Source organism: Lemur catta, chromosome 1 (genome assembly GCF_020740605.2).
Source record: "Lemur catta isolate mLemCat1 chromosome 1, mLemCat1.pri, whole genome shotgun sequence".
NCBI classification, from domain to species: Eukaryota; Metazoa; Chordata; class Mammalia; order Primates; family Lemuridae; genus Lemur; species Lemur catta.
In genome coordinates, this window is record NC_059128.1 from 40,831,810 (window position 1) to 40,854,314 (window position 22,505).

Here is a 22,505-nt window from a genome sequence, read left to right on the forward strand (position 1 = left end):
CCTTACGATGGCTCAACTTAAGATTTTTCAACTTTACCAGGGTGCAAAAGTGAAACATTCAGTAGAAACCATACTTCAAATTTTGATCTGTTTTCACTTTTAGTACAGTATCCAATACATTACATAAGATATTCAATACTGTATTATAAAATAGGCTCTGTGTTAGAAGATTTTGCCCAACTGTAGGCTAATGTAAGTGTTCTGAGAACCTTTAAGGTAGGCTAGGCTACACTATGATGTTCGGTACGTTAAGGGTATTAAACGCATTTTTAACTTACAATTTTTCAACGTATGATGGGTCTGCTAGGACTTACATCAAGGACCATCTGTATTCTCTTTCCCATTAACTACACCACCACTGAAAGCTACAAGATACAATTTCACCAAAAAGATGCCAGAGGCTTGAAGACAGATGATGTATGTGAGCAAGCCAAAACTCAGTCCCTTTTCCACCCACTGAATATGCAGTCCTTACACTTAGCACAGGTTTGTTTGCCTTGGTAGCACTGTGGAACACAATGGGTTCCAAAAGCAAAAATTTTTTAATTTTTCAATTATTTTTAAAATAATAGAAATAGCACTTTTAAATACAATTAAAATGTAAACTATTTCATAGCTAAATTTCTCATGTTACAGTCTTTCCTATCTTCATTCGCACAACAAATGTTTTCTCAGCATTTTTTAGGCATGGAATAGAGTGAACAAATGACAAAACCCTCAAGGAATTAACATTCTGGTAGTGAGACAATAAATCATAGTCATAATAAGTACATTATATATTAAAATACAATATGTTTCAAGAAGGTACTGCCAAGGGGAAAAAACAGACTTGGGGAGAGAGGTTGGAAGTGCAGAGAAAGTACAGTTGTAACTAGGGTGGTCAGTATACTTCCTTAAGAAGGTGATATATGAGAAAAGATTCCAAGGAGGTGAAGAAGGTAGGTGTGCACAGGACACAGCCAACGGAAATCCTAAGGCAAGCATAGGCCTAGCTGATTAACACCACCACCACTACCTAACAAATAAGCAAAAACGTCAGCCATTGCTGTTAGTTTCTTAACAATGTATCCTTCTCCCCCCACCCAAAAATATCTGTGCTAACCAAAAAAAAAAAAAAAAAATCATTCATTCAACAAACGTTTACTGGACAACAACCATGTACTAGCTAACACCCTCAGTACTAAGGACACAGAAAAGAACATGAGAGGCACCAGTTTCTATTCTAAGCCATAAAGACCTCAGGAAAGGGCCTGAGGTTGACTACAAAGCCTATTTAATATGTATAAGGAATACTTTTTTCCTGCTCTTTGGCTTATTGAGCTTTCACTGCTTTTTTAAAAAAAATAGCTCAGATTTACACAAATTTCATCTCTAAATAAGGGGGATGATACCATACTGAAAGTATCTCAAAATCTCTATCTTTAGAGCATAGCTATCTGGCTCTTCTTAAGTTTCTTTACCTAAAGAAATGACAATTTCAAAAGTACAGCAGGGCACATTGGCCCAGCCTGTAATTGCAGCACTCTGGCAGGCTGAGGTAGAAGGATCCTGTAAGGCCAGGCATTCAAGACCAGCCTGGGCAACATAGCAGAACTCTGTCTCTACAAAAACCTTAAAAATTAGCCAGGCGTGGGAGCTCATGCCTGTAGTCCCAGCTACTCAGGAGGCTGAGGCAGAAGAATCACTGGACTCCAGGAGTTCGAGGTTACAGTGAGCTATGATTATGACAGTATAGTTCAGCCTGGGCAACAGAGTGAGACCTTCCCCTCCACCTCCGAAAAAACAGTATTGATTACTTTCTTTTTCCCCATTAGGTTAAAGGATACTCTAAGATTAATTGAAAACACATTTCTACATGTTAAGGAATGTGAGAGAAAACAGAATAAAAAATATTAATGCTACATTAACCTTATACTCTAACTTACTTTTTACTTAAGGTAATTCCTGAAAAACACATTACTCCCTTGTCTTGCTGTCAGTTTACTGTGAAGTATTTATGAGTAAAAGGGTTTCTCTTCTAACCTTAACCATCAGTCTCCCCTGAGGATTGGACTAAATACAATGAAAACATGCTTCACCTGACTTAGCATTACGTTAGCTACCTGTGTCATCTGGTTTTCAAGGCATCGTCGGTACCTTAAGATAGAAGTACTTTCTCTCTCTACACAAATGTCCTATCAGGCAAATCAAGCACTACCCTATGAGATTAGCAAATATAAAAACTGTGGCAGCAAGGATGTGAAAAAATCGTTGTGCTGTCCAACTGCAAATACTCTGACCCAGGAGTTCCACTTCTAAGAATTTACTGCACAAAAAGAACATATGAACAAGGTTATTCACTGCAGCATTGTTTCTAATAGAAAAAAGACAGTGAAACTACATTTCCTAACTCCCCTTGCATTCAGATGTGACTGTAACACTAAATTCTAGCAAATGAAACATAATTCAAAGTGCTGTGAACTGGCAGCTTCTAGAAACCTCCCTTTAAAAAGGCTACATGTAACCTCTGCTCCTTCTTGCATCCCGCCACTAAGAATGCGCTGCAATAGCTGGAGACCCAGCTGGGTCAGTGTGGACACAGGCAACACACACAGAGCAGTAACAGTGCAGGAAAAGCCCAGACAATCAGAAATGTGATGGTTTGGGGGATGAGGGTGGGTTGCATGGCTCTCTATCTTGACCATTTGTTATACAGACACATACAACTGCCAGAACTCACTGGACCGTACGTATCTGTGCACTTTACTGTCTTCTTATGCCTCAGTTTAAAGAGAGTAAGAGAAAAGGAACAACACCATGAGTGCTATATGAGCCCTAGACCACCCATCTGAACTTTCATAAGACAAAAACACTTTTTTGTTTAAGTCATTGTGCTTTTAGGTTTTCTATCTCAAATACTCTCTTCATACAACAATATGTAAAGAATTTTAAAACGTACTGTTTAATTAACAGTATGTACAGTATGCTACCATATATACATATGTATCTGTGTGTGTGTATATATATTTTTAAGAGCAGCCAGGCACGGTGCCTCACACCTGTAATCCCAACACTGTGGGAGCCCAAAGGGGGAGGATCACTTGAGGCCAGGAGTTCAAGAGCAGCCTGGGCAACATTGTGAGACCCTGTCTCTACAGAAAAATAATTTTAAAAGTTAGCTGGGTGTAGTGGTGGGCACCTATAGTCCTAGCTACTTGGGAAGCTCGCAACACCCTCCAGGAATCTCCACATGTTCAGCTACCTGGAAGGCAGAGCAAGACCCTGTCTCTCATTTTAAAAGAAACAAAGTAGGGAGACTAGAATGTATACTAGAAAGTTAAGAAACTAATAACATGGGTTGCTTCCAGAAAACAAAGGTGGCTAGCTAAATCAAGAAGATCGAAAAGCCTTTTTTGCTGATTAACTGAAGTCATATATAGCTTCTTTCTTTTACTAGAGGAGTACAGATTCTAAAGAGTTACAAACAGGATCATTTGAAAGTCTACGAATTAAATTAGAAATTGAAATGAGGATTTCTGATCTTAGGTCTTAGATGGTTTTCAAAACTGTTTTAAAATATGCATTTATAAACTCTTACCTTTTCATGGCATAAACAATGTAAGAAGAGTTACTCAAAATCTACCTACTTTTACTAGACCATTTAATTTTGCAGTCATCCAACTCTTGGTCTATATTTGTGTATCTATGATTAGTGTATATAATTTTATTCAATTTTCATGTACTTTTTTCTGTGTATACTGATAATTAAATTGCACAAAATAAAAAATGTTCCTTTACTTCATAAAATCCATAAAATTTTGGAAAATCCATAAAATTTTGGATTTTCCTTTTTGAAAACTGTTTCTTACACCAATGCCAAAAAATGACTATCCAGATCATAAGATAGAAGCTACCAAACAGCAACTGATCCATCTCAATTAAAAACAATCTCTTAAGAGGTAAATACATTTAAAACCCATAAAGGAGACATCACTTACACCTTCTGGCTGACAGTACAGATGGAGCAGTCCTAGTCCAAAACTCTGAAATCCAAAATGCTCCAAAATCCAAAACTTTCTGAGCACTGACATGACACCTCAAATAGAAAATTCCACACTTGACCTCATGTGACAGGTCACAGTCAAAACAGCACACAAAAATGAAGGTGACATTGTTAACGCTGCAGAAAAAATGGTGCTTTAGGAAAAACCCCTCAAACTGTGCATTCCTCTAAACTCCACCACAATCAAGACAGAAGATGACTTCTGTGAACAAAAGTCACAAGTTTTCCCACGCGCACCAACCAGCAGACACCAGCTAAGTGTCCTCTAATTCAATTCTGACACTATCTACCTGGAGATACCGTCAGATCCAACAGGGTGAGGGCTCAGTCCCCAAAACTGCCCCCTAACACACAAGTTCCAAGTCTAGGCCTCCAGAGACTCTCACCAACTAGTTTCAAGTTGAGGTTTCCACGACACTCTCTTTGGGTTTGATTAATTTGCTGGAGCGGCTAAAAAAAACTCACAGAAAAAACTTACTTAGGTTTGCGGGTTTATTACAAAGGATGTTAGGTTACCAAGTATGAAATGTTATATTTCCTTAAGTACTACATTACAGAGTTGATATCTCTAACACTTTCACTTTTATACTTCTTATTTTTATTGTGAAGGTACATCCTCATTTTTCAAAAGCACTGTTTGCCTTTGATTATCTTTCAAATTTTTTTAGAGCAATTTTTGTGAAACTCTGGGTAAGTCAAAAATTTGTGTTATTACTGAATAGGAGTTCTGTCGTGGAACCAATGCAGTGCAGACAGCTCAAAATACCAATGAAGTGTTTGGGAAGGATATGGCTAATTCATGCACAGTACACTGATGGTTTGAGAAGTTTTGCTGTGGTGATTTTAATCTTGAAAAATGAGCCACGCAAGTGACCTGAGACCAAGGTGGATGGGGAGGTGAAAGTTGTAGTGGAAGTGAATCCATCTCAACCTACTCACGAATCAGCAGCAAGGTTCAATGTTACTATTCCAACAATATTGGACCATTTGAAACAAATCAGCAAGATAAAGAAGCTGTATAGACAGGTTCTGCATGAATTAAACCAGCACCAGAAATCATCTAGAAGCTTGCCTTTCTCTGTTGTCAGGACATAAAGAGGACCCATTTCTACACCCTATTGTTACATGTGATGAAAAACAGGTTCTTTTTGACAATCGCAAGTGTTCGACACAATGGTTGGATAAAGATGAAGTGAAGGAACACAGTCCAAAACCAAATATTCATCAAAAACAGCTAATGGCATCTGTTTGGTGGTCCAGCACTGGTATTATTCACCACAGCTTCATGAAACCTGGTCAATCGATTACAGCGGATATCTACTGCAGCCAGTTGGATGAAAGGATGAGGGTGCTCGCCATTAAGCAGCCGAGATTGGTCAACAGAGACAGGCCGATACTTCTGGAAGACAACACTTAACCACATGTCGCACACATGACGCTGCTCAAACTACAGAAGTTAGACTTGGAAACTCTGTCGTCCACCCGATTGACCAGACCTTGCACCAAATGACTACCACTTCTTATAGGGTTTGGACCCCTTTCTTGCAAGGAAAAATAATCAATTTACGACATGCTGTGGAAAACATCTTTCACGATTTCATTACCACTTGCTCTCCAGACTTCTTTGCTATTGGCATAAACAAGCTACTGTTAAGATGGCAAAATTGTGCCCATAGTTTAGGCACATACTTTGATTAATTGTACTGCTTCTTGTTTGAGATATAATAAACTTTTGATTCAAAATCAGACATTTCATATTTAATGACCTAGTATAAAGGATACAGAGGAAGAGATGAATAGAGCGAGGCATGGGGGAAGGGGTGTGGAGGGGCTTCCATACCTTCCCTTGGGCGCACCACCCTCCAGGTACCTCCACACGTTCAGGTGGACACTCACTGAACCCAGACCTCTTAGGTTTTTATGGAAAACCATGCTGAAATGTGATTAGCCTTCAGGGTATGAGGTGGGACTCTCTCTGGAATGGGACTCTTATGACCCACAATCGAAAAGGTGGGGGAAGCCAGAGGTTTCCTGAGGCCCAAGGCAACCAAGATCATAACAAATGACTGTAACAAGGACTATGGGAGTTATGAGCCAGGAATTGTGGATGAAAACCAATATATATACATATCATACCACATAGGTGCCTGTAGACAACATGGTCAAAATGTGTGAAAGGCTTATTGAACAACTAGAGCAGCACGCATTCATAACAAACAAGAAATCATGTCAATTTATAAAATCAAAGAGAGACTGCTAAAACAAAAATCATTGTTAATGGTGACCATGACGACTCTAGAGGAAACATTTTAAAAAGCTATCAAGCAGAATGTTTCCTCATGCTACGGGACCCACTTCCTGGACCCTCAAGCACTTCTGACGTTCCTTCCCACATAAAAAAATAAAATACAAGGTATAGTAACCTTTTAATTGGAACATAGCATCACAGGGAGCTCACCATTCTTTGTTTCTGCTGTTGTTTAACAGCTGACACAGGTATTCTGGTGATGCTACTGTGCTGCTCAGTTATCCTGAAGACATTATTTTTCCAATGTATTAACGGTATGTCATTTTTTGTACTGTTAGGTATTTATGTGTGAATAAGTATATGAAAATGACTGCTTATCAGTAGCATATAAATTCAGAGTCAATGCCAAACAACCACAGATTACCCACATGGCTGAGATGGTGACACCTTTGCTTTCTGATAGTTCACTGTATGTGCTTTGCTTCATGCCCAAAATTAAAATATTGTATTAAATTACCTTCAGGCTATGTGTAGAAGGTATACACGAAACTTAAGTGTATTTTGTATTAGACTTGGGTCCCATCACCAAGATATCCCATTACCTATAAGCAAATATTCCAAACTCTAAAAAAAAAATCCAAAATCAGAAATAGTGCTAGTCCCAAGCATGTTGGATAGGGGATACTCAACAAGCAGTACAAACTTCAAATCGTTTCTAACACGGTTGGAGGAATACAAACAAAATCACTAATCCTTTAAAAATTCTTAGTAACTAGTATGGAAATTTCATTTGGGGCCTCTGAAACACATGTAGGCATAGACAATAATCATTAACCCTTTCAAAGTAAAAGCTCCTGAGGATAAAGACTATACTTTCCAATACACTTCATTATATTATTCTAGAAAGTAGAACTTCAGTAAAGGGACACTCAAATGTAGAAGGCTCAAAGTAAACACACAATTAACACTTGGTGAGTGAACTGAATAGTTTAGAAAAATAATGCAGAGGGAAATAAAATTAAGCTTTACTTCTTTGAATAATATGTCTACGCCACAGCCATACAATACAAATGGCAAATTTCTTTAAAAAACTGAGTACACCGAGATTCATTAATGAAGGCTTGACATGGTTTTCTTCTAAAGGATAAAAAAACTAAGTTTGAGTCTGTCAAGAACATTAAATTGAATTCATGTTGAATCTTTAAGAATGATATCACTGGCCAGGTATATTGCCTCACTCCTGTAATCCCAGCACTTTGGGAGGCCCAGGTGGGAGGACTGCTCGAGGATAGGAGTTCAAGACCAGCCTGGTTAACATAGCAAAGACCCTTGTCTCTACAAAAAACAGTTTTTTAATTATCCAGGGTTGGTGGCAGGCACCTAGCCTCCTCGCTACTGAGGAAGCTAAGACAGGAGGATCACTTGAGCCCAGGAGTTCCAGGCTGCAGTGAGCTATGATAATACCAAAGCACTCCAGCCTGGGCAACAAAGAGAGACCCTGTCTCTAAAAAAAAAAAAAAAAAAGTTATGTCACTGTTACTTTAACAAAACAAGCAGGCTAACAACTTTTACAAATGGAAAGGTGGGAAGTTATGCTCATTTTCCCCAAACTGGGAAGGAAAATTTATTTTTCCCTAACTTCTCCTAAGCTATCAATTTGGAGGAGGAAGAAAATGGACTAATCAAATTCATTTCAAACTGCACTCTCCAAGAATACCAAACAAGCAATATAAACACAGGGTTATTCAAATTTAATTCTAACCAATTTTGACTGAACATCTAAAGATAAGAGAGCATTCTTGATTCTACAGGAAACAAAAATTCGTTAACAATCAGGCCAGTCCTTAACAGACTTACTCAAGGGTACAAAATTTTAGGACATTTAACAGGAATTACCACTGGATTATATGAATTCAGTCAAGAGGTAATAGGTATTTAAATCAGAGCCATCAAACATGAGAAAGATTCAGTAAAAGCTATGCTTGGAAACACTCAAAACATCTAAAAAGGACTTTAACAAAACTGTAATACCTAAGTAGTCAAAAAAATAATTTGGCAAGGAGATTTTAATCTCCAAAATTAATTACATATTTTAATTAGGTATGTTCCCTTTCTTATGTCCCTTAAAAGTAGAAAGCGAAAACCCCATGAAACATTAATAAAGGAATAATTCTTAAGAACAGATTTATAATTGTTTGTTCTCTGTATTTTAAAATAAGAGAATTAAAATTCAAACAAGATAGATATGGTAAAGATTCACAAAATAAAACAAGACAAAAACTCAACAATCAAGGTGACTTTCTAGTAATATATACAACAATGCTTTAGGTAACTGAGAACACTCATAATACAGAGGGCTAATAGGGAAGAAAATTTTAAATAATTCAGTTTTTAGATTCAGAAATAAAACTAACATGGTTTAAGTTTTCACCCAAATTTTAAGCCCCTCAAAGGGGAAAAAAAAGAAAAAGAAAAAAGAAAAAGGTTAGTCTTAAAATCTTTTGTACTGTTATTTTTAAATGTAAAAGTATACTATACAGTCTTAAAAACATATGCAACTAGCTAATAAAACAAACATGTGAACTCTCCAGTGAAGTTAATATTTATCTGGGCTTTCATAACCAATTTTATTAATGATATTTGTGAAAAAGGGGGGAAAACACAAGGTGTTTTTAAAATATAATAAAAGACAAAAGAATAAATTCCTAAATAAAGACTGTCATTTGCCAAAGAATATAAATAAGGTTTACAAAACTGTGCTAAGAGAAAAAAATGACTAAAGTTAACTAACACACTTAATAGAATGCCTGGCATATAAAATGTACTGTACTTTTTTCAGTAAATGAATAAAATATGCCTTGAAATTCCACAAGGTAAAAATGTTCGTGTGTTTTTTACCTTTTTATGAAGCTTATCATATCACATGATAAATAAAATACAGGCAAAGAAAATGTCCAATGAAAGATAATTCCTTAAAGTATAAAGCTCTAAGACCCTCTTTAGACTTCGTTTCAGGATACATTTTGATAGTCCTCTTTGTAGTACCCCAAATGAGCTAAAATAGAGTGATGATGATAGAGCCCTTCATCTAGCAAAGATGACAGTCTGAACTCAAGAAACCTATTCCCTAGGGCTACAGTGACTGGGGTTTGTGGAAAGCACAGAGAACCTCCAGAGAATAACCCTGATGACTGAACTTGAAATAAAATCTCTAGGGGCCGGGCGCGGTGGCTCACGCCTGTAATCCTAGCACTCTGGGAGGCCAAGGTGGGTGGATCGCTGGAGGTCAGGAGTTCCAGACCAGCCTGAGCAAGAGTGAGACCCCATCTCTACTAAAAATAAAAAGAAATTATATGGACAACTAAAAATATATATAGAAAAAAATTAGCCAGGCATGGTGGCACATGCCTGTAGTCACAGCTACTCAGAAGGCTGAGGCAGGAGGATCACTTGAGGCCAGGAGTTTGAGACCAGCCTCGGCAACACAGTGAGACCTTATTACTATAAAAAATAGAGAAATTAGCCAGGTGTACTGGTACAAACCTATGGTCACAGCTACTCAGGAGGTTGAGGTGGGAGGATCACTTGAGCCCAGCAGTGAGCTATGATCACGTCACTGCACTCTGGGACAAAAAAAGAGCTTGTTTCAAAAAAAACAAAAACAACTCTGGATAGTCTGAATCCGGAAGAGAAAGAATTGCCAGCAAAGCTGAGAATTTAGAGATGAGCAAAGAACCAAAGAGAAGAGAGAACTCAAAGAATGAAGGTCTTCTACACAACTGAGTATCGAAGATGACTAATAGGATAAAGATTTAACAAAAAGATCTGTTCTTCACGTTATTTCCTTCCTCAAAAACTGTCATTGGGTATAAAGTAAGACTCAAACTCCCTCCAAAATCTGGTCCCAACTTTGTTTGCTACTCTTAACACCAAAACTTCTAATCATATATAGCCTTTTAAAAAAAAAAAAAAAAACCTCTTCTCTGGATTCTTAATGACTTCTCTTTGGTCAGGTGCTATTAATTGTCTGGTCAGGTGTTATTAATACAATAAAATACCTTACACTGTGCAATTTATAAACAACAGAAATTTATTGCTCACAGTTCTGAAGCTGAGAAGTCCCAGCTCAAGGCACTGGCAGGTTCAGTGTTGTGGTGAGGGCCCATTCCTCATAGATGCCACCCTCTTGCTGTGTCTTCACAGGATGGAAGGGACAAAGAGCTCCCTCAAGCCACTTTCATAAGATCACTAATCCCATCCATGACATAATCATCTCCTAAAGGCCCCACTTCTTAATACTGTCACGTTGGGGATTAAGTCTCCACATATAAATTTTGAGGGGACACCAACATTCAGACCATAGCAAGGGCCAATTCAAAGCCCACACCCAGAAAGCTTTCCCTGGCGGTCACAGTTGCTTCCTCTGAATTCACGTAACATTTATTTACCTCTCTCCACACACCTACTTAAAACCCAAACTAAGCAGGGCATGGTGGCACCCACTTCAGCCCAGAAGTTCAAGGCTGCAGTGTGCTATGATCATGGCTATGAACAGCCACTGCACTCCAGCCCGGGCAAGACCTCATCTCCTGAAACAAACAAAAAAAAACCCACCAAACTAAATTATAAGCTTAAAGAGAACAGGGGATATGTACATTTCTTTATGCTCTAAACTCCTAGCATAATGCCACCCTAATGTACTAACAAAGTAGGTACTTTAAACAAGCAGCTTCAGAAGAAACTGGTGGAAGTAAGATTGCAGGCGATTAAAAAGCTCAATGACTTGGAAGGTACACGAAGGAACTTTTTGTGGTGATGGTAACGTTCTGTATCAGACAGGGATATGGCTTACACAGATGTATGAACCTTTCCAAACTAAGGGAATGGTACACATAAGATCTGTACATTTTACTACATACAAACTTCACCTAAAAAACAAATAGTAATAGGCATGCTGAAGTGTCTAGGTGTAAAGTATACTTACTTTGAAATACAAGAAAAACATAAGATTGATGAATGGAAGAGGGACAGACAGGTGGTAAAGTAGATCAATTACAGAATCTAGGTGATGGGTACTTAGGTACTCAACATACAAACAATTCTTTCAACTGCTCTGTGACTGAAATTTTTCTACTTTAAAAATGTTAGAGAAAAAAAAAGCAAAGACCAGAAATTAAGGCTGTGAGAGGCTTGTGTATTTCTCAAGTTCATCAATTAAAGAAAAAGATTGACTTCAAAAAAAAAAAGAAAGTAAATACATGCCTGATACTGGGAAGAAAAGGAGAACAGATATTTGGACTGTCCCTCTTTCCTCGACCTCTAATTTTAGGCTGCCTACACTAGTTCTGACCTTGAGCATTTCTTCTTGCCTCAAAGAAAGTGTTAGCTTACTAAACTCCACTCATTCTAGGACAATCCAAAACTGTGGTGTCTAGGCTCTAGGCCCTTTGTCTGTCTTACGCTTTAATAACCTATTCCCTGTTTTTTTAATGGAGTTTCTAATACCTCCTTACACCAACCTTTAGTTAAGACCTTTGGCCAATCTGGCATAACATAAATGGTTCATCCTCTTGGCCCAATTCTAGCCTCTCAGACCCAGGGCCCTCCACGGCAAGGGAATGTTAAAACAAAGGTTAACGGTCCTTACAGCAAAGACATTTTACCTGTGTGTCACAGCTCCTGGTTGAGTACCTGGCACAGAGGTACTCAAAAATGTTTGATAAATGAAACAAGCCTGATAATAATGCAATAACCACACTTATTTAGCACTTAGTTTCACATTTACATCTACACTGTGCTGAGGGTGGGAAATGTATATGCTAGGTTTCTGAAGTTGAATACCTAAAAAGGGACAATTGAGAGCCTCTTCTGTGGAGCACTAACTAGAAGATAGAGTTGGAAATGAAAGGTTGGTAAGTTCTTTTAACTAAGAAACATCTACATTTTAATTATTAATGCTCTCCTGCATAATATAATATGTTCATCAGCTTCAAAATACCATAAGCATGAATTAAAGGGAAGAAGACAAATTATGCAAAGATAAGAATTCGCAGGAATTCAATTTCCAGATGATCTAAATGCATTTGAAGTTAATCTGCTCTTTTTTGTTTTTGTTGCTTCCAAATGATTGCAGATTATGCACTTGCTGAATTTTCCCTTTGTCACACATGACCTAACAAGAAAGGAATTTATCATACCATAGTAGCTTCCCCAAAGTATCTGGTTCTAAACAGCTGCAAATTTTGGAAGATAACACTAAATGATATCTCTAAAGATAAGTATGTTCTCTCCCCAAAAAATATTAAGATTAAAGTTTACTAGAATATAAAAACTGTCCAATTAAACTGGCTGAGCATAAATTAAGTTTAGAAAATAAAGTAGAAAATGTTATAAGAATCCTATGTTATGTTACTAAAACAACTGGTCCAACAAACATATCCTAAAGAATTTCTAAAACACAGCACTCTCATTCTTCATGACATTTGCTTTTATACCTCAGAAAGATGCCACATCACTAATGACTGCTTAAGTTAGTCCCTTCAAATGCTGTAAGTGAATAAAATGACAAAATGTCTTAAAATATCAATAAGCCCAATTCTCAAATCACTTTCCATAAAACCATTTATAAGTAAAAGCTGCTTCTCACACCCAAAACTGGAAAGCACGGGTGAAAAACATCCTGCCAAAAGTGGAAACAGACAGTAAAAATCTTTCATACAAGTTATGGCTTGTTAAATAGTTATACAACAATACCCAGAAGCTGGCTTTTTTAATACCTGTCAGTGTCTCTCAGTCACATCAGAATACAATAAATTAACATTTATTTGCCACCTAATAACTCATTTTCCATCAGCAAAATAAAAGGAAAAAATGCACTGCCAAGGAGGAGCTATTTTATTATTATCACCTGTAGGTCTTTCAACTCACCTTTAGTTTCACTTTCATCCTTTCCAATTGAAGCTAGTACATTTAATTTACACAGCCAGGTGTCCTGCCCCAGAATGGCTAGTACTTGGGAAAGACACATGCAAGCGTCCTTTTTTCTACCTCCTTCAATTTCATTACATAATATTTTGCCAAGGTCCTTTCATCTTAAAGAGTCGACTGATCAACATCCCAAATATCACCAGTTTCACATTAAGTCAGGTATCTATCAGTTTTTCCAAAGGCTCAACTTTCATCTTTAGAGCCTTCACTCAATGTTTTCACCATACAATTCTCAATTTCTTGAAAGGAAAAAAAAAATAACTTTCAGTAGTACACACAATGCTGTCGAACTCCCAAGACCAGTGAGCATCAAAATAAGATTTACAGAAAAGCCTTGTTACATGAACTTCCAATCAAGTCTAACAGTAATTAATGGGAGTAAATTTTTTATTTCATTTCCTGCATTAATGGGCATAACTTCCATCTGTATGTTGACAGAAAATCCTGGAGGCTTTTTTCCCCATCTGCAAAGGCTAGGAGGTCCCAGTCCGGCCGAAGACATCGGATCTCATCGTTCTATGTCCTTTTTTGTTCCCTGTTCCCCTCTATAAAGTAGCTTAACCCCGCCCCCCCAAAAAAGGAAATCCTGGAGACACTATGTTATCAATCACCTTTAAAGAGCAGGAAGTATTGAGAAAACAAACAAAAATCCTACCACTACAAGTCAAGGTCAGTGAGAAAGCATTGAGGCTTCCTAGCAAAACTTCCAGCTGAAGACACCAAATGCAATTATAGCTTCAAATTTTAAGCTTTCTACCTTCTGAACTAGATGCTATGTTTGCATAATTCTACAGAGAAGAAATGAAAATATTGATATGCTGGAATACCTGAAGAGGGTCAGTATAGCAAATGACTAGCTTCTCTCCCAGCCTATGCCTTTTAAAAGCTTTGGAAGAGAAATAATATTCATACACAAATCACTTTCTAAAAATTCTGTAATTTCATATTTCAAAGTACTACAGACAAAACTTTAGTTACCATTCCCGACCGGCAGTCCAGGGATATGTTATTATACTGAGTTATGGCCCAGTCTCAGTAAGAAAGCAAGAAAAAGGCTTATTGCTGAGCTCTAAGCCATAGAAAACTCTCAATTATCCATGGTAGCACAGGGTGGGACAGGGACGACCTGGATCAATTAAATCCTCAGGTAATTACTATTTAAGAAGAATGTTGCATTAATTCAAACCCCCCCCCTCCCCTTTACAATACAAAAAGTTCCTTTAGGGCAGCCTGTGTCCATGCCTGTAATCCTAGCACTCTGGGAGGCCAAGACAAGAGGATCGCATGAGGTCAGGAGTTGGAGACCAGCCTGAGCAACAGCGATACCCTGTCTCTATGAAAAACAGAAAACATTAGGCAACCATGGTGGCGCGCGCCTGTAGTCCCAGCTACTCAGGAGGCTGAGGCAGGCGGATCACTTAAGCCCAAGAGTTTGAGGTTGCAGTGAGCTATGATGATGCCTCTGCACTCTAGCCAGGGTGACACAGACTCTGTCTCAAAACAATAAAAATGAAAATAAAAATAAAAATTTCATTTGAAATCCGACTCCCTACTCCTGGCCATTTGCTAACAAAAAATGCTGTAGCAGATAATGTCTAACACACACACACAAAGTAAAGCAAACCGAATTATCAATACACTAACTGGTTCTATTTTTTAAGCCATCCAACTGAGTTCAGCTTCACAAAGGCATTTACATTACACGCCCAACACCCCCCCCCCAAAAGCCTCCTTAGATTTTTCTAAATCAAATGTCTCATATTTAACTGTAATAACGGTGCTTGTTTAAAATTAAGGTAAAGACCTTTATAGCTATTACATTAAAACTGTAAAACGCTAGTATCCAACAACTTTCCATTCAAACCCGCTGCGATCCCAGGAGTTGACGGAGGACTGAACTTCCTTTTCCTCCCCTGCTGGTCCTCCTGGCCCTTCCGCGCGCTCAGGTCCCAGCCCGGGCCTCCAGTGACATCACCGCCCATCGCCTGGAAACCCCTGACGTCACAGAACGCGGACCCACAGTATTATTATGACTTAATCGCGGACTGGGGCCGAACCGCAGTCGACTGGCGCCAGCCCAGGCCAGGGAAGCATCCGACCCTCGTCCTGCCCCGTCCCCGAGGAAGGTTAGGGACAAGCGCCAGCTCACCTGCGCTGGGGCAGGGACGGACGGAGTGGCCGGGTGCGACAGGGCCGAGGCGACCCCCACCCAGAGCCCTACTTGCTCACCCGCGCGGTGTCGCGGGCGGGGGCGCCGGTCCGGTGCCTGCTCAAGGCCTATCCGTGATCTCCTGGGCTTCAGCCCCGACCCGGGACCCCGCTCCCGCCCGCCGGCCCGCGGGACCCTCCGCGGCCCCCGGAGACGCTTAGCGCCGGACGCGTGCGTGGGCCGAGGGCAGCCGGGTCCCTGCTCCGCACGCGCCGGGCGGCCGCGAGCTCCGGACCTGCGGGCACCGCCAGCGCCAGCGCCCCCGCCCTCCGGGCGCCCCGGAGCGGCAACCGTGGCCGCCACGGGACCCCAGCCGCGCCGCCCTCACCCCACGCCCCACTCCGGCCTCGACCCACCTGCGCTCCTGCCCGGGCCGGGGCCTGGCCCGGGGATGCGCCAGGCCGATGCGCCGGCGGCGAATGGAGGCCCGGCTAACTCCCCACAGCTGAGGCGGAGCCCAACGCGCGCCCCGAAACCCATTTGTGTGGCTAAAACGGCGTGACGTCACGCGCCGGCCCAATCGACGGTTGCCCGGGGGGAGGGGCCGGGGAACCAGGGAGTCGCGGCGCCCCCTGCCGGACGCTGGGGGCGAGGAGGGGGGAAAGTGAAAAGGGAGATCAGGGCGAAGCGTCTCGGGTCCCGGCGTGACAGAGCGAGAGAGCTTGAGCCTGACTGCAGGAAAGGGAATCAAACCCACAGGCCAGCCAGAACGGGAGTGGAGCCAGGGTGCAGTCAACAGACCTGGCAAGTTAATACTCAGGGCGGACCCGAAGCTATAAATGGGATTAGATACCGTTCGATATCCTGGCAGACTTGGGTCCCAGTCTTGGTTCTGCTACTGTCTTGGAGGGCTGAGGGCTGAGCGTCAGCGTTCCAACTTGTAAACTGAAGAGGCTGGAAGAGTCCCTTCTGACTGTCATGCCTTTCCATGCAAATCATGGCAGGAATACCTACCAGAAAGTAGATAAACCTTGAGGTTGACAATCTCAAACTGTTAAAGTCTGTAGAAGCTTACAGATTTGTTAATGATGAATATGAAAAGGTTTTTAATACCTTATATTCAAATCAGAGGGCCAGCGAGGAAGCTTTTTATCTCCAACCTTTGAAATTATCATTGTTTTCATTGTAAAAGTAATTTTAACCACACTGAAAAACATAAGGACCATAAAGAAAAATCCTTCATCCTAACACAGCCACTCTTAGCATTTGGGGAATTTTCTTTTGGAACTTTTTCCCCACTCATATTCATTCTATAATGTTGTAATCATACCATGAACATAGTTTTGGATCCTGTCGTTTCATTTTTATAAGCATTTCTCTTATTTCTACATAAGCTTCATAACCAACTTAACAGATGCATAAAATTACATTAAGTGGACATATGAAATATACTACATTAATTCCCTATTCCCTGTTATATTCATTAATTCCCTATTGGACATAACTTATGTCCTTCTCTTTTTACCATGATAAAGAAATTATAGGCTGGGCACAGTGGCTCAGGCTTGTAATCCTAGCACTCTGGGAGGCCGAGGCGGGTGGATTGTTTGAGTTCAGGAGTTTGAAACCAGCCTGAGCAAGAGTGAGACCCTGTCTCTACTAAAAATAGAAAGAAATGATCTGGACAGCTAAAAATATATATAGAAAAATTGGCCGGGCATGGTGGTGCATGCCTGTGGTCCTAGCTACTCCAGAGGCTGAAGCAGTTGGATTGCTTGAGCCCAGGAGTTTGAGGTTGCTGTGAGCTGGTCTGACGCCAGGGCACTCTAGCCTGGGTAACAGAGCAAAAAAGCAAGACTCTGTCTCCAAAAAGAAATAAAGAAAGGAAAACATAGCTCCTGTGAAGTTTTTGACTTTTAAAACAAATATTTGTCTGCCTTCAGAAATATTTAGAGCTTGGTTTCATTGAGTGTCAGATTACATAAGATTTTCTGCTCGTTCCACATTCAAAATTTATACTGAAATTTAGTTTAAAGAAATATGAATATTATTAATACCTATAATTTAAAGGATGTTGAATTTGAGGCCAAATAACTATTAAATACTTTAGTAATATTTAATAGTAACTATTATGCATGTAAGTTTCTATAGGAACTTATGAGACATTTCTTAATATGCATGTGATAGTAATTCATGTTTGAATATTTTACTTAACTGCACTAAGACTTTTTAATTTAAATATTCTGTAAAATTTTTCTGTCTTGTCATTTTCAAGTTGCAATTATATATTATGTATTTTAAAATTTTGGAGTTTTAAAATATAAAAATAATATATGAGAAGCACATAGTCAATGGATAAATTTTGAAGACATGTTGAATAACAATGTTGAATTCTAGAATGATAGGCACAGTCTTATGCAATTTATACAAACTTTAAAATTTTACAAAAATGTACTATGAAATTTTTTAAAGAAACATGGAACTGTGGGAAAAGCATAAAACCATAGAAGTACAAGGGACTTCAAAAAGTTCGTGGAAAAATGGAATTAAAAATAAAAAGTGTAAACTTTCTCCATGTATGCTCCATCAAGTTCAAGATACTTTTATAAGTGGTTATACCAGCCATTTAGTCCATTCCTAAACACCTGAGGGTCCTGGGAATTTAATAACCGTGTCAATCCAATCTTTTTTACATTATAAATGGGTGCCCTTTACAGGTTTTTTAAGATTGGAAAACAAAAAGAACTCAGAAGGACCCAAATCACGACTGTAAAGTGGAGGCCTAATGATTTCCTAACAAAACTCTTGCAAAATTGTGCCTGTTTGATGAGAAGAATGAGTAGGACCATTGTCACAGTGGAGAAGGACTCTCTGGTGAAGATTTCCTGGGTGTTTTCCTGCTAAAGCTTTGGCTAACTTTCTCAAAACACTCTCATAATAAGCAGATGTTATCACTCTTTGGCCCTCCAGAAAGTCAACCAGCAAAATGCCTTGAGCATCAAAAAACACTATTGCCATCACCTTTGCTCTTGACCAGTCTGCTTTTGCTTTGACTGGACCACGTCCACCTCGTAGTAGTCAGTGCTTTGATTGTGACTTCTCTTCAGAATTGTGCTGGTAAAGCCACGTTTCATCGTTTCATCTCCTATTACAATTCTTTGGAGAAATGCCTCAGGATCTTGATCCTGCTTGTTTAAAATTTCCATTGAAAGCTCTTCTCTGTCTTCAGCTGATCTGGGTGCAATGATTTTGGCACCCATCAAGTGTAATGTGTGCTCAACTTTAATTTTTCAGTCAGAGTTGTGTAAGCTGAACCAGTTGAGATGTCTATGGTGTTGGCTATTGTTTCCACTGTTCGTTACCAGGTCCTCTTTAATTAGGGCAGAACAAGATTAATTTGTTCCTCACAAATTGATGTAGATGGTCTGCCGCTGCAGGCTTCGTCTTCAACATTGTCTCGTCTCCTCTTAAAATGAGCTAACATTTGTAAACCGCTGATGTCTTTGGGGCATTGTCCCCATAAACTTTGCATAAAGCATCAGTGATTTCCCTATTCTTCCACCCAAGCTTCACCATAAATTCAATGCTTATTCTGGCTTCAGTTTTAGCAGAATTTCCTGTTGCTTTGATTGGGGGCTATTTTCAAATCCGTGTCTTTTTTCTGTGTGTGTGTGTGTGTGTGTGTGTGTGTGTGTGACAGAGTCAGAGTCTTGCTCTGCTGCCCGGGCTAGAGTGCAATTGTGTCATCACAGCTCACTGCAACCTCAAACTCCTGGGCTCAGGTGATCCTCCTGCCTCAGCCTCCCAAGTAGCTGTGGCTACAGGTGTGAGCCACTGTGTACCGCCCAAACTGATGTCTTATTCCTCTTAGTGGCTCAAACTGTTCAGACAGGGACAAGTTTATTTTGGTGCAAAAAAATTTTGAAATCCATGCACAGTTTTTTTCATAATATGCATTTCCATGAACTTTTTGAAGACCCCTTTTATACTGCTTAAGGTGCCTGTCAAAATCGGAGGTGACTCCTTTGTTTAGATTAGACCTAATTTGGGTTCCTTTAAAAATAAGCAATTAGGAAGATGTCTCAGACTATCAAAAGACTAGAGACCATTCAAAATGTTTTTTAAAACCTTCTTTTAATTCTTTCTTCAAAAATGTTCAGACAGGGCCGCACTGGTTTTATCACTCTGCTTATGAAGTTTCTTCATTGTTCATAGGTCCAAGTAGACCTTAACATCCCCAGACCTCTCAATTGTCGCTGTTTGCAGAAGCAGACATGGAGGGCTTTTGATGCCAACCAATGTCTGCTTCAAAGTAGATTGTAGAGGTATTATGGCTTTAAAAAAAATCTCTCCTGAGGTTGAAATAAATTATGATGATGCCATCTCATCATAACTCAATGACCTTACATGAAGCAAGTTTGATGGGCAGGTCTTTCTCTAATTTTTATTAGCAACATTAATCAGGAGTCTAGCACGGTTTGTGAACAGCTTCTCAGAGGAACTTTGCAAGCCTTACTATTGCAATAATGTGAAATTAATCGCTCTTAAAAACATGCTTGCAGATCCTGTTGTGACTTAACAATAACTGTTAACAATCAATTTGTTATTTTTTGTCTTTTTGTCATTTTCTTTTTTTCCTGGAAGACAAAGGAAAATATTTAAACCTTGGGTGCACATGAGAAGGATTTCAGCCTATAACAGATCTCCAAAAATACATGCACATCTTGTTCAACGTGGTAGTTACCCCTGGGGAGAGACAGAAAGAAATGGAATCAGAAAGGGTATAAAAGAGCTTCAATTGTCTCTGTACCATGTTTTTATTCTAAGAAAGGGCTGAAGTGGCTGGTCCGAATGCAGTGGTGTTTACAACTAATTGATCACAACCAGTTACAGATTTCCTTTGTTCCTCTCCACTCCCACTGCTTCACTTGACTAGCCTTAAAATAAATAAATAAATAATAAAAATGGCTAAAGCAATTATTGCAAAATGACAATACGTTAAAACTGGATGGTTAGTGTATGAGCACTCATTATATAATTCCTTCTTGTTTTCTTTATGCTTGAAATGTTTAAAAGAAAAGGAAATTAAGAAATAAAGCAAGGCCAAAGAACAAACAACAAGCTTGGAAAAAATATTCAACACAGAATATATTAAGACCTGGGAAAAGGGGCTGTTTTCTTAATACACTAAGAAAAGGGCAAATAACAGAATAGAAAAATCAGCAAAAGATATGAATGAGGAATTTACGGTAAAATAGTTAATAAATTTATAAAATGACCTAAATAGATAATGGCTCTCTATGTGTGTGTATATATACTCATTAAACAAATGCAAATCAAGAAAACAATACTGCTTTACACTATCATCCTGGCAAAATGCCTTTTTTTTTTTAGAGGGCAGTGGCATGCATCATGATAGCTCACTGCAATCTCAAACTCCTGGTCTGGAGCAATCCTCCTGCCTCAGCCTCCTAAGTAGCTGGGACTGCAGGTGCACACCACCACACCTGGCTAATTTGTCTATTTTTAGTAGAGATGGGGTCTTGCTCTTGCTCTTGCTCAGGCTGGTCTCGAACTCTGAGCTCAAGCAATCCTCCTGCCTCGGCCTCCCAGAGTGCTAGGATTACAGCCATGAGCCACCAGGCCTGGCCCAAAATATCTTAAATTTGATAAAACACAGTGTTATCAATGGTGAGGAGAAACATTCTCATCTATTTCTGAGAAGAGTGTAAATTACTGTAATCATTCTGGAGGGCAAAATTTTAAGTGCACATCCTCTTTGAGTGCATCCACTTCTAGGATTCTTTTTTTCCTTTGGTTATAGTTGCACAAAAATATATGCATAAAGGTAATGTTTGTCATAGTAAAAAATTGAGGAAAAAATTAATTTCCATCAATGGAAGAGAGAGTAAGTTGATGATAGTACATCCAACTTACAGAATACTATGCATCCATAAAGAAAATGAGGTGGATCTGTATGTTGACAAATGAAGATGTCCCATACAATGTAAGTTAAAAAAGAATAAGTAGGGGAACCATACACAGAATTTAATAGTGTTCTATTTGCATTAAAAGGCATATGTTATGCATGTGTGCTTCAATGTGCATTGAGCATGTCTGGAAAAAACATAACAGTGATTATCTTAGGAGATGAAACTGGAGGTTGAGAATAGGAAATAAATTTTGTATTTCCTCCTAGACTGTTTTAAGCCAGTTAGGATTCTTTACGGGGCAAATGACAGAAAAATGAAACCACCCGAAGAAATGAGTACATTTATTGGCTCAATTTAACTGAGAAATCTGTGGGTAGTTGCAGGTTCATCTTGAATCAAGACTCCCCAATGCCACCAGGATGTTTCTTCTGGGTGTTGACTTTACCCTTTGCACATGCGAATGGTGCCCTTTAGAGGTGGGCACCTGACAACCCTGATTGCATGGCTCCCCTCAAGTTAGGGATGGTTTCCCAAAAGTAGGAGGGATACTGGGCAGCAAACAGCATGTATCCACTATTGTTAGATAATGTTTTAATGAGTGTGTGATACACACACACACACACACACATACACATCTTATAGTCCCCTAGGGCCTAGACTCGGAGTTACCTAGGAAGGCACTATGTCTGTGTCACTCATTATCCTGTCCTTTGGGCCTAAGTCAGTTCCTGGCTTACAGTCAGGAGATTACATGCATTTCTAGAAGAAAAACAAAATAAAACAAACTACCTTGCAACTTCACTCCAAATCATTGGCTACAAATTAGAAAACCGTTAATTATACAAGGAGCATCATCAAGACTGTCTTCCACAATGTCTTCATCTAGAGTGAACAGAAGAGAGGCTGATGCAGTGAGAGAGAGACAATTTTTAGGAGAAACACTGATGGCTCTTTTGTACATTTGCTGATATTGCTTTTTGTTGATAGAAATTATTCAATACACTACGTAGATTCATTACTTATGAATGATTGCTATAATGGTTGAACTCAGCAAATTCATTTACCCTTATTCAAATAGGAATTTAGGGTCAGACTAATTTATTTTAAGGCTTCTCTTCTTCCTCCTTTTCCCTTTCCTTGAGCCTC

At 39.4% G+C, this 22,505-nt stretch overlaps 1 protein-coding gene across 1 annotated transcript in view; it reads right to left on the bottom strand.

Moving 5' to 3' along the window:
* The window catches only part of LOC123621544 (basic salivary proline-rich protein 2-like), a 37,853-nt gene extending 19,167 nt beyond the window's left edge, over positions 1-18,686 (bottom strand). Inside the window, exons 1-2 of the mRNA XM_045527702.1 lie at positions 18,461-18,686; positions 15,843-16,068 (exon numbers count right to left, since the gene is read on the bottom strand). Coding sequence (XP_045383658.1) covers positions 15,843-16,068; positions 18,461-18,686 — 452 coding nt within the window. The remainder of the gene's footprint in view (positions 1-15,842; positions 16,069-18,460) is intronic.
* Between the last annotated feature and the right edge of the window lie 3,819 nt (positions 18,687-22,505).